The sequence below is a fragment of the Orcinus orca genome, chromosome 2 (genome assembly GCF_937001465.1).
Source record: "Orcinus orca chromosome 2, mOrcOrc1.1, whole genome shotgun sequence".
Classification (NCBI taxonomy): domain Eukaryota; kingdom Metazoa; phylum Chordata; class Mammalia; order Artiodactyla; family Delphinidae; genus Orcinus; species Orcinus orca.
In genome coordinates, this window is record NC_064560.1 from 91,318,352 (window position 1) to 91,331,505 (window position 13,154).

The window sequence follows — 13,154 nt, forward strand, 5'->3', positions numbered from 1 at the left end:
ATTTCAGGGTAATAACATTGCTTATGTACAATCTAAATGGGATTTGCTTCCTATAATAAAAACAATGAGAGTTATATAACTAGATAGCTCCCAAGCCTGGCTGTGCATTTAAAAACAAAAACCTTTTTTGGTTTTACCTCAGATCTGCTGATTCAGAAACCAATCTAAAACAGTCAGGTCTTCAGGTCAGCACTTAGAAAAGACCAACATAATGGGCTGTTTTTCCCTCTGATTAAACTGCTGGCAAGTTCAGAATATCTGAAGAGAATTTCATCTATTGTTTAACTTTACTTTATAAAATCAGTTTTATTCATTTAAAAAATCAATTTTATTGCAGTCATTTTGAATATACAGTTTAGTGACTTTGACATATACAACCATATACCCACACCACAATCAAGATATGAAACATTTATATCACCCCAAAAGGTTCCCTGTGCCCCTTTACAGTCAACTCCACCCTGACCTCTGGCAACTACTGATTGGTTTCTGTTATTTTTAGATAATTTTTGCCTTTTCTACATATATCATAAACCCCGTAATATGTTGTTATAATTTTTGCTTTAAAAAGTCTGATGATTAGTTTGGATGGTACCTCTCTGTCACTAATATTTAAAATGGATATTTTGCAGACAGTACGCAGCTGGGTCTTTTTTTCGACCAGTTTTGACAATTTGTGCTCTTCACTGCTGTATTTAGACTATTCACATTTAATGTAATTAATGATATGGCTGAGTTGAACTCTACCATCCTACTATTTGTCCCATCTCTTCTTAGTTCCTTTCTTCTTTCATTGCCTTCTTTTGGACTAGATGGGCTTTTTTAGCATTCCATTGATCTCTACTATTGACTTCTAAGCCAGAAGTTGGCAAACTTTTTCTGTAAAGGACCAAAGGTGTTGAGAGTCACGTGGTTTTTGTTGTAACTACTCAATTTTGCCACTGTACTGCAGAAGCAATCACAGGCAATGTGTAAATAAATGGCATGGCTGTGTTCCAACAATCTTTGTTTACCAAAACAGGTAATGAGCCAAATTTGACCTGTGGGCTAAAATTTGCCAGCCCATTTGAAGGTTTTTTGTTTTTGTTTTTAACGGCTGTTCTAGGATTTACAATATGTTTCTTTAATGTTTCATTGTCTACTTTCAAATAATATTAGGGTATTTAATTTATAATGTAAGAACCTCAGAACAGTATGCTTCCATTTTCTTCCCTCCCATCCTCTGTGCTACTGTTATACATCTTTCCTCTACATATGTTATAATTGCCACAATATGGTGTCTTTATTTTTGCTTTAAATAATCATTAAAAAATTTTTTTAAAACATATTTTATTGAAGTATAGTTGATTTACACTGTTAATTTCTGCTGTATGGTAAAATGATTCAGTTATACATATATATATATATATATATATATATATATATACACAAATTCTTTTTCATATTCTTTTCCATTATGGTTTATCACAGGATACTGAATATAGTTCCCCGTGCTACACAGTAGGACCTTGCTGTTTATCCATTCTATATATAATAGTTGACATCTGCTAATCCCAAACTCCCAATCCATCCCTCCCCTAACCCCCTCCCTCCTCCTTGGAAACCACAAGTCTGTTGGCGAGGGTCAATTCTTAATTTCCACACATTTCTGTCATTCCTGACTCCTGGACATATGCTGGCCTGAGAGCTACAGTGCTCAGAAGGGTATGTGACATCCTTGGGACCCCAGGACGCAATGAAGGACCCTGAGCCCCTTATGAGAGGTAGCATGGCAAGGCTGATGCCAATGTCAGCACTACATATCCACAAATCTGTCAACTCCAGCACTTCCCGGGGAATGTGGGGTTGAAAGCAACGGCTTTGGAGCTAGAGCCAAGTGTGTCAGCTGTTGTAGTGAGTGAGTCAGTATATGAATGAGGTTTAGATCAGTGCTGAGTGAAAAAATTTTAAAAGGTCTTTTATATATCTACATGTATACACTAATCCTGGTGCTATTTATTCCTTTGTGTAGATCTAACAATCTATCTGGTATCATTTTCCTTCTGTCTAAACAACTTCCTTAACACTTTTTATAATGCTGGTCTATTGGTAATAAATTCTCTCTGCTTTGTTTGCCTTAAAAAGTCTTTATTTAGCTGTTATTTTGGAAAAATATATTTACTGGACCTAGAATTCTGGATTTAAAGGTTTTTTGTTTTTCTCAACATTTTAACAATGTCTTCCCGTTATCTTCTGGTTTGCATAGCTTCTGACAAGAAGTCTGCTGTCATTCTTATTTTTGTTCCTCTCTATTTAATGTATTATGTTTGTTCTGAATATTTTAAAGATTTAAAAAATCACTGGCTTTACATTTTTAATTTTGATGTACTTTGGTATGGTTTTGTGTATATCATGGTTAGAGTTTGTTAGGCCTCCTAGATCTCTGGGTTTATGGGTTTCAACAAATTTGTAAAGTTTGGGAGCACTATTTCTTCAAATTACTTTTTGTTCCCTTTTCTTTCTCCTTTCCTTCTGAGACTCCAGTTACATATATATCCTAGACTTCCTGATACTGTCTCAAAGGTCACTGAGGCTGTGCTCATCTTTTTAGTCTTTTTTTTACAGTAATTTTAGATAATTTCTGTATCTCTAACATCAAGATCACAAATCATTTCTTCTGTGGTGTCAAATCTACTGTTAATTCCATCAAGTGAAATTTTTACTTCAGATATTTTATTTTTCATATCTAGAAGTTCGACTTGGTTCTTTTTTCTGTCTTCTGTCTCTCTCATCATGCTCATGTTTCCCATTAAATCCTTGAGTATATTTATCATAACTGTTCTAAAGTCCTTGTCTGCCAACGGGAGAGTCCCATTTCTATTGACTGATTGTTCTCCTGCTAATGGTCTTTCATCCATTATCAGAAGAAAAAATTTTTTTCACATACTGATTTTTATTTAGATGCCATGTATTCTGAATCGTATATATTGCTGAGCGAATTTGCTGTAATCCTTTAAAGAGTGCTAAACTTGATACTGGCAGGTAGTTAACTTACTTGAAGATAGCCAGATCATTTTGAGGCTTATTTTGGAACTTTTATTTATGGAAAGCCAGAGCAATCCCTATTCCAGGGCTAGTTTAGCCCCTCTATTAAAACATGACCCTTCTAAAGTCTCTCCTGAATGCTCCAATGTATCCAAAAAGGTCTCTCTACTCTGGCTGGTTAGAATTTTTAAAATTCCCAACCTTGTGTAAGCTTTGGGACTTGTTTAGCTTACAGAACCCCAGAAATTTTCATTCCCAAACTAGCTTTGTAAGATTTCACCCTACAAAAGCAGAGGTTGATATTTGGCCAAAAATTCAAGGAGAGTCTCACACAAGTTCTTGAGCTCTTTCTCTTTGCACAGTTCCTGCATCTCTAGGACTCTGCTCTGTAAATTCTAGCCATTTTCAAGCCTTCTTGACAGCCAAACTCTGTCTCTTCAGCTCAGTAAGATCTTTGGGCTCTGACTGGTTCCCCTTCCTTATGCTGCAGTCTGGAAATTGTCTCCAGGCTTAAAACTTGGGTGATCATAGGGCTCCCCTCATCTGTTTCCCTTCTCTTCAGGATCACAGTCCTGCACTGCTTGTTATCTAATACCTGAAAACAGATGTTTCATAAATTTTGTCTAGCTTCCTAGTTGTTTTTGGTGGAGGTTCCACAGCAGCATTTCCTTCCTGGGTAGAAGTGGAACTATCCCTTTATTTTAAAATTCTTGTTTTTTTGTCCTTTGTTCACTGTTTACACCTCATATTGTAAGCTGCCTCAAATCCTTTTTTGAAATAAATAGGATATAATAATTAAGACTTTATTTAGTTAAACTAAATCTGAATTCATGTGACAGAATTTGAAGCAAATGGAATCCTTTTAAATGTTGGAATGAGGATAGTTCCTCTGATTTAAGTATCACTTTATCGGAATAAAATACTCCACCTTATACCTGAGTTATCAACAATCCTAGTATATAGCCACCGAACTTACCATTTCCATGTTTTCATTTAAAACATGGAAATTCTATAATTCTCAAGAACAGCTCCAGGAATACTAAAATGATTTTTGTTGCTTTTTTTTTTTTTTTGGTTTGTTTTCAACTTCATTCCAAGCCAGAAACAAGAGGACAGATTAGGCAAGAAAGATTACTTTTAAGGAGACTTATATCTATGCTTATTTTAATGCAATCTCAAGTTATGGAAAACAAACAGCAACTGAGAGCATACAGCTTTTCATTCAGCTCACTTAAAAACATCATAGCCATTCTTCTGTAAGCGAAGCACAGAAAAGATGAGTCATTAAAGTGACTGATTATAAATGGCAATCATCAGGGCAGATGCAAGTCATTTTGGTTTAATCAGGCCATTAATTATTACGGTTTATCAATTAGTTTTATTGAAGGCAAGGGGGCTTAAACGAATAGTAGGGCACTGATTTTAACTGAGACATTTTCTAAAAGAAAATACAAATGAGGTGTGTAGAATCTGAAATTACATACAAGTCCTCTTCATACCAGTAAAAAGAAACAAGCTTCATCTAATGTAAACCATAAGCCTTTAGTGAAAAACCAAATTAACACTAATCCCTTTGCATTATACATAAAATAACATGTTTTAGTGTTCCCTAATTTGAGGTTTGCCTTGTCCTGGCCAAGAGGTCAATATCATGTTGGAGAAAGTGAAATGAAGGTGCAATGTAAAGTGACCCATTTTTAATATTAGGTATTTCCTATCCTCTTTCATTAAAAAAAAATTTAGTCATTTTATTCAGATAGGATTTTATAGGAGTCAGCATAGATTCCCATTGGCCACATCCTCTCAGAAAAAGCAGAGGTGACACGGAAAGTGCGTGTGTATGCACACACGGGTGCATATCTGTGAAAGAGACAGTGTATGTGTGAGTGTATGATATATAAGATTAAGGGTGATACGTGATCCTCCTACACTGACAAAAGCTGTCATGAAAATCAAATGAGACTGTGTGCTTAGCAGTGCCTGTCAAAGAGACACGGCTCAGTAAATTGCTGAATAAATAAAATAAACGGGAGAAACATTTCCTAAACTTGAATACACTATAGATACTGGAAACTATGCTTTGTAGAATCAGTAATGACAATGACGCTTACCTTAGAAACTCAGGATGTGAATCATTTAATATATTAGACCAGACCCAAATTTCACTATATGAGCTCTACCTGAAGGCAGGCTTCTTCCAGGAAGGCAAGTGCTGTTCACTGAAGAGTTAACAATTATCCAATCACATGTATCTCCTGTCACAATATTTTCCCACTCCTTCAGTGAGATTTCACAGTAAGGTGCGCTTTTTAAAGATATGTAATGAATATTTGATTTGTAGCAGTGACAGCCCATGTAGATAATAGGTAGTTATGATGCAGTTCTGTTTAATAATTTGAAGTGCTTAGAAGACTATTAGAAAAATATTAGGAAGTTGGAAAAAGGGAAGAACATAGAAATGGGATTACAGTGTCATGCAGAAGATAATGATAGGTGGTTTCTATAGGAGACTGTAACTAAATAAAAATCAACCCCTAAGTGTCTTTAAAAATTAAACGTAAACTTACCATACAAACCTTGTGGTCACTTTCCTATTTCAACTTTAATAAAATATGAAATATCAGTTAATTACTGATACTAAACATATACTATGTATCAATGGTTAATGGCTATTTCTTCTCAAAACTGATGTGTACTAGATGACTTGATTCACTGTGATTACAAATATCTAAAGATAAATACCAAACCCAGGTATCTACTCAAGAGAAACGAAAACACAGAACCAAATAAAGACTTGTGTATGAAAGTAGCATTAATCTTTTTTTAACATTTTATTGGAGTATAATTGCTTTACAAAGGTGTGTTAGTCTCTGCTTTATAACAAAGTGAGTCAGTTATACATATACATATGTTCCCATATCTCTTCCCTCTTGCGTCTCCCTCCCTCCCACCCTCCCTATCCCACCCCTCTAGGTGGTCACAGCTGATCTCCCTGTGCTATGCGGCTGCTTCCCACTAGCTATCTATTTTACATTTGGTAGTGTATATATGTCCATGCCACTCTCTCACTTTGTCACAGCTTACCCTTTGCCCTCCCCATAACCTCAAGTCCATGCTTTAGTAGGTCTGTGTCTTTATTCCCGTCTTACCCCTAGGTTCTTCATGACCTTTTTTTTTTTAATCTTAGACTCCATATATGTGTTAGCATACGGTATCTGTTTTGCCTTTCTGACTTACTTCACTCTGTATGACAGACTCTAGGTCCATCCACCTCACTACGAATAACTCAATTTCGTTTCTACTGATGGCTGAGTAATATTCCATTGTATATATGTGCCACATTTTCTTTATATATTCATCTGTTGATGGACACTTAGGTTGCTTCCATCTCCTGGCTATTGTAAACAGAGGTGCAATGAACATTTTGGTACGTGACTCTTTTTGAATTATGGTTTTCTCAGGGTGTATGCCCAGTAGTGGGATTGCTGGGTCGTATGGTAGTTCTATTTGTAGTTTTTTAAGAAGCCTCCATACTGTTCTCCCTAGTGGCTGAACCAATTCACATTCCCACCAGCAGTGCAAGAGTGTTCCCTTTTCTCCACACCCTCTCCAGCATTTACTGTTTCTAGATTTTTGGATGATGGCCATTCTGACCAGTGTGAGATGATATCTCATTGTAGTTTTGATTGGCATTTCTCTAATGATTAATTTGCATTTCTCTAATGTTGAGCATTCTTTCATGTGTTTGTTGGCAATCTGTATATCTTCTTTGGAGGAATGTCTATTTCGGTCTTCTGCCCATTTTTGGATTGCGTTGCTTGTTTTTTAGTTATTGAGCTGTATGAGTTACTTGTAAATTTTGGTGATTAATCCTTTGTCAGTTGCCTCATTTGCAAATATTTTCTCCCATTCTGAGGGTTGTCTTTTGGTCTTGTTTATGGTTTCCTTTGCTGTGCAAAAGCTTTTAAGTTTCATTAGGTCCCATTTGTTTGTTTTTATTTCCATTTCTCGAGGAGGTGGGTCAAATAGGATCTTGCTGTGATTTATGTCATAGAGTGTTCTGCCTATGTTTTCCTCTAACAGTTTCATAGTGCCTGGCCTTACATTTAGGTCTTTAATCCATTTTGAGCTTATTTTTCTGTATGGTGTTAGGGAGTGTTCTAATTTCATACTTTTAAATCTACCTGTCCAGTTTTCCCAACACCACTTATTGAGAAGGCTGTTTTTTCTCCACTGTATATTCTTGCCTCCTTTATCAAAGATAAGGTGACCATATGTGCATGGGTTTATCTCTGGGCTTTCTGTCCTGTTCCATTGATCTATATTTGTTTTTGTGCCAGTACCATACTGTCTTGATTACTGTAGTTTTGTAGTATAGTCTGAAGTCATGGAGCCTGATTCCTCCAGCTCCATTATTTGTTCTCTCAAGATTTCTTTGGTTATTCGGGATCTTTTGTGTTTCCATACAAATTGTGAAATTTTTTGTTCTAGTTCTGTGAAAAATGCCAGTGGTAGTTTGATAGGGATTGCATTGAATCTGTAGATTGCTTTGGGTAGTAGAGTCATTTTCACAATGTTGATTCTTCCAATCCAAGAACATGGTATATCTCTCCATCTGTTTGTATCACCTTTAATTTCTTTCATCAGTGTCTTATAATTTTCTGCATACAGGTCTTTTGTCTCCTTAGGTAGGTTTATTCCTAGATATTTTATTCTCTTTGTTGCAATGGTAAATGCGAGTGTTTTCTTAATTTCACTTTCAGATTTTTCATCATTAGTGTATAAGAATGCCAGAGATTTCTCTGCATTAACTTTGTATCCTGCTACTTGACCAAATTCATTGATTAGCTCTAGTAGTTTTCTGGTAGCATCTTTAGGATTCTCTATGTATAGTATTATGTCACCTGCAAACAGTGACAGCTTTACTTCTTCTTTTGCAATTTGGATTCCTTTTATTTCCTTTTCTTCTCTGATTGCTGTGGCTAAAACTTCCAAAACTATGTTGAATAAGAGTGGTGAGAGTGGGCACCCTTGTCTTGCTCCTGATCTTAGTGGAAATGGTTTCAGTTTTTCACCATTGAGGATGATGTTGGCTGTGGGTTTGTCATATATGGGCCTTATTATGTTGAGGAAAGTTCCCTCTATGCCTACTTTCTGGAGGGTTTTTATCATAAATGGGTGTTGAATTTTGTCGAAAGCTTTCTCTGCATCTATTGAGATGATAACATGGTTTTTCTCCTTCAATTTGTTAATATGGTGTATCACGTTGAATGATTAGCGTGTATTGAAGAATCCTTGCATTCCTGGAATAAACCCCACTTGATCATGGTGTATGATCCTTTTAATGTGCTGTTGGATTCTGTTTGCTAATATTTTGTTAAGGATTTTTGCATCTATGTTCATCAGTGATGTTGGCCTGTAGTTTTCTTTCTTTGTGACATCCTTGTCTGGTTTTGGTGTCAGGGTGATGGTGGCCTCGAAGAATGAGTTTGGGAGTGTTCCTCCCTCTGCTATATTTTGGAAGAGTTTCAGAAGGATAGGTGTTAGCTCTTCTCTAAATGTTTGATAGAATTCGCCTGTGAAGCCATCTGGTCCTGGGTTTTTGTTTGTTGGAAGATTTTTAATCACAGTTTCAATTTCAGTGCTTGTGATTGGTCTGTTCATGTTTTCTATTTCTTCCTGGTTCAGTATTGGCAGGTTGTGCATTGCTAAGAATTTGTCCATTTCTTCCAGGTTGTCCATTTTATTGGCATAGAGTTGCTTGTAGTAATCTCTCATGATCCTTTGTATTTCTAGTGTCAGTTGTTACTTCTCCTTTTTCATGTCTAATTCTCTTGATTTGAGTCTTCTCCCTTTTTTTCTTGATGAGTCTGGCTAATGGTTTATCAATTTTGTTTATCTTCTCAAAGAACCAGCTTTTAGTTTTATTGATCTTTGCTATTCTTTCCTTCATTTCTTTTGCATTTATTTCTGATCTGATCTTTATGATTTCTTTCCTTCTGGTAGCTTTGGGGTTTTTCTTGTTGTTCTTTCTCTAATTGCTTTAGGTGCAAGGTTAGGTTGTTTATTTGAGATGTTTCCTGTTTCTTAAGGTAGGATTGTATTGCTATAAACTTCCCTCTTAGTACTGCTTTTGCTGCTTCTCATAGGTTTTGTGTCATTGTGTCTCCATTGTCATTTGTTTCTAGATAGTTTTTGATGTCCTCTTTGATTTCTTCAGTGATCACTTCATTATTAAGTAATGTACTGTTCAGCCTCCATGTGTTTGTAATTTTTACAGATCTTTTCCTGTAACTGATATCTAGTCTCATAGCATTGTGGTCGTAAAAGATACTTGATACAATTTCAATTTTTTAAAATTTACCAAGGCTAGATTTGTGACCCAAGATATGTTCTATCCTGGAAATGTTCCAATGAGCACTTGAGAAAAATGTGTATTCTGTTGTTTTTGGATGGAATGTCCTATAAATATCAATTAAGTCCATCTTGTTTAATGTATCATTTAAAGCTTGTGTTTCCTTATTTATTTTCATTTTGGATGATCTGTCCATTAGTGAAAGTGGGGTGTTAAAGTCCCCTGCTATGATTGTGTTACTGTCGATTTCCCCTTTTATGGTTGTTAGTATTTGCCTCATGTATTGAGGTGCTCCTATGTTGGGTGCATAAATATTTACAATTGTTATAATTTCTTCTTGGATCTATCCCTTGATCATTATGTAGTGTCCTTCTTTGTCTCTTATAATAGTCTTTATTTTTAAGTCTATTTTGTCTGATATGAGAATTGCTACTCCAGCTTTCTTCTGATTTCCATTTGCATGGAATATCTTTTTCCATCCCCTCACTTTCAGTCTGTATGTGTCCCTAGGTCTGAAGTGGGTCTACTGTAGACAGCATATATACGGGTCTTGTTTTTGTATCCGTTCAGCCAGTCTGTGTCTTTTGGTTGGAGCATTTAAGCCATTTACATTTAAGGTAATTATCGATATGTATGTTCCTATTCCCATTTTCTTAATTGTTTTTGGTCTGTTATTGTAGGTCTTTTCCTTCTCTTGTGTTTCTTGCCTACAGAAGTTCCTTTAGCATTTGTTGTAAAGCTGGTTTGGTGGTGCTGAACTCTCTCAGCTTTTGCTTGTCTGTAAAGGTTTTAATTTCTCCATCAAATCTGAATGAGATCCTTGCTGGGTAGAGTAATCTTGGTTTCGGTTCTTTTCCTTCATAACTTAAAACATGTCCTGCCACTCCCTTCTGGCTTGCAGTTTCTGTTGAAAGATCAGCTGTTAACCTTATGGGGATTCCCTTGTGAGTTATTTGTTGTTTTTCCCTTGCTGCTTTTAATATGTTTCCTTTCTATTTAATTTTTGATAGTTTGATTAATATGTGTCTTGGCGTGTTTCTCCGTGGATTTATCCTGTATGGAACTCTCTGTGCTTCCTAGACTTGATTAACTATTTCCTTTCCTATATTAGGGAAGTTTTCAACTATAATCTCTTCAAATATTTTTCAGGCCCTTTCTTTTTCTATTCTTCTTCTGGGACCCCTATAATTTGAATGTTGGTGCGTTTAATGTTGTCCCAGAGGTCTCTGAGACTGTCCTCAGTTCTTTTCATTCTTTTTTTTTTTATTCTGCTCTGCAGTAGTTATTTCCACTATTTTATCTTCCAGGGCACTTATCCGTTCTTCTGCCTCAGTTATTCTGCTATTGATCCCTTCTAGAGTATTTTTAATTTCATTTATTGTGTTGTTCATCATTGCTTGTTTCCTCTTTAGTTCTTCTAGGTCCTTGTTAAATGTTTCTTGCATTTTCTCTATTCTATTTCCAAGATTTTGGATCATCTTTACTACTATTATTCTGAATTCTTTTTCAGGTAGACTGCCTATTTCCTCTTCATTTGTTAGGTCTGGTGAGTTTTTACCTTGCTCCTTCATCTGCTGTGTGTTTTTCTGTCTTTTCATTTTGCTTATCTTACTGTGTTTGGGGTCTCCTTTTCGCAGGCTGCAGGTTCGTAGTTCCCATTGTCTTTGGTGTCTGTCCCCAGTGGCTAAGGTTGGTTCATTGGGTTGTGTAGGCTTCCTGGTGGAGGGGACTACTGCCAGTGTTCTGGTGGATGAGGCTGGACTGTGACATTCTGGTGGGCAGGTCCACGTCTGGTGGTGTGTTTTTGGGTGTCTGTGGCCTTATTATGATTTTAGGCAGCCTCCCTGCTAATGAATGGGGCTGTGTTCCTGTGCTGCTTGCTGTTTGGCATACGGTGTCCAGCACTGTAGCTTGTTGTTCGTTGAGTGAAGCTGGGTCTTGGTGTTGAAGACGGAGATCTCTGGAGATTTTTGCCGTTTGATATTATGTGGAGCTGGGAGGTCTCTTGTGGACCAGTGTCCTAAGTTGGCTCTCCTACCTCAGTGGCACAGCCCTGACACCTGGCTGGAGCACCAAGAGCCTGTCCTCCACATGGCTCAGAATAAAAGGGAGAAAAAATAGAAAGGAAGGGAGGCAGGGAGGGAGGGAGGAAGGAAGGAAGGAAGGAAGAGGATAAAATAAAGTAAGATAAAATAAAATAAAGTAATTAAAATAAAAAAATTAATTTTTAAGAAAAAAAAATTTTTTAAGTAAAAAGAAAGAAAGAAAAAATACAGACAGACAGAACCCTAGGATAAATAGTGAAAGCAAAGCTATACAGACAAAATCTCACACAGAAGCATACACATACACACTCACAAAAAGAGGAAAAGGGGAGAAAATAATATATCTTGCTCCCAAAGTCCACCTCCTCAATTTGGGATGATTCGTTGTCTATTCAGGTATTCCACAGATGCAGGGTACATCAAGTTGATTGTGGAGATTTAATCCACTGCTCCTGAGGCTGCTGGGAGAGATTTCCCTTTCTCTTCTTTGTTCGCACAGCTCCCAGGGGCTCAGCTTTGGATTTGGCTCCACCTCTGTGTGTAGGTCGCCGGAGGGCGTCTGTTCTTCGCTCAGACAGGACAGGGTTAAAGGGGCAGCTGATTTGGCGGCTCTGGCTCATTCAGGGCGGGGGTAGGGAGGGGTACAGATGCGGGGTGAGCCTGCGGTGGCAGAGGCCTGCGTGATGTTGTGGCAGCCTGAGGCACGCCGTGTGTCCACCCGGGGAAATTGTCCCTGGGTTATGGGACCCTGGCAGTGGCGGGCTGCACAGGCTTCCCGGAAGAGGGGTGTGGATAGTGACCTGTGTTCGCACACAGGCTTCTTGGTGGCGGCAGGAGCAGCCTTAGCGTCTCATGCCCGTCTTTGGGGTCCGTGCTCATAGCTGCAGCTCGCGCCCATCTCTAGAGCTCCTTTAAGCAGCGCTCTTAATCCCCTCTCCTTGTGCACCAGGAAACAAAGAGGCAAGAAAAAGTCTCTTGCCTCTTCGGCAGGTCCAGACATTTCCCTGACTTCCTCCTGGCTAGCCGTGGCACACTAGCCCCTTCAGGCTGTGTTCACGCCGCCAACCCGAGTCCTCTCCCTGCATCCGACCGAAGCCTGAGCCTCAGCTCCCAGCCCCTCCCGCCCAGGCGGGTGAGCAGACAAGCCTCTCTGGCTGGTGAGTGCTGGTTGGCACCAATCCTCTGTGCGGGAGTCTCTCTGCTTTGCCCTCCGCACCCCTGTTGCTGCACTCTCCTCCATGGCTCTGAAGCTTCCCCCTCTGCCACCCGCAGTCTACGCCCACGACGGGGCTTCTAGTGTGTGGAAACCTTTCCTCCTTCACAGCTCCCTCACACTGGTGCAGGTCCCGTCCCTATTCTTTTGTCTCTGTTTTTTCTTTTTTCTTTTGCCCTACCCAGGTAGGTGGGGAGTTTCTTGCCTTTTGGGAGGTTTGATGTCTTCTGCCAGTGTTCAGTGGGTGTTCTATAGGAGCAGTTCCACGTGTAGATGTATTTCTGATGTATCTGTGGGGAGGAAGGTGATCTCCGCGTCTTACTCTTCCACCATTTTCTCAAATCTCCAGCATTATTCTTAACAGCCCCAAACTGGATAAATACAAATATCCCTCTACTAGTAAATGGATAAAGAAAATGTGATATATCCATTCAATGGAATATTATTCAGCAATAAGAGGAAACAGAAAAACTGTAGTAAGAAACAAAGAAGCCTTACATGTTGATAAAGGGGTCAA

At 38.2% G+C, this 13,154-nt stretch overlaps 1 protein-coding gene across 13 annotated transcripts in view; it reads right to left on the reverse strand.

Moving 5' to 3' along the window:
- MAP2K5 (mitogen-activated protein kinase kinase 5) overlaps window positions 1-13,154 on the reverse strand; it is a 267,619-nt gene that overhangs the window by 116,269 nt on the left and 138,196 nt on the right. For 8 of the 13 annotated variants that reach the window (XM_049706939.1, XM_049706938.1, XM_049706937.1 and 5 more), the window contains one exon: window positions 12,843-13,008. The exons of 4 other annotated variants lie outside the window; for them this stretch is intronic. In XM_049706939.1, coding sequence (XP_049562896.1) covers window positions 12,843-13,008 — 166 coding nt within the window. The remainder of the gene's footprint in view (window positions 1-12,842; window positions 13,009-13,154) is intronic. One more of the 13 variants, XM_049706940.1, reaches the window with a different exon arrangement.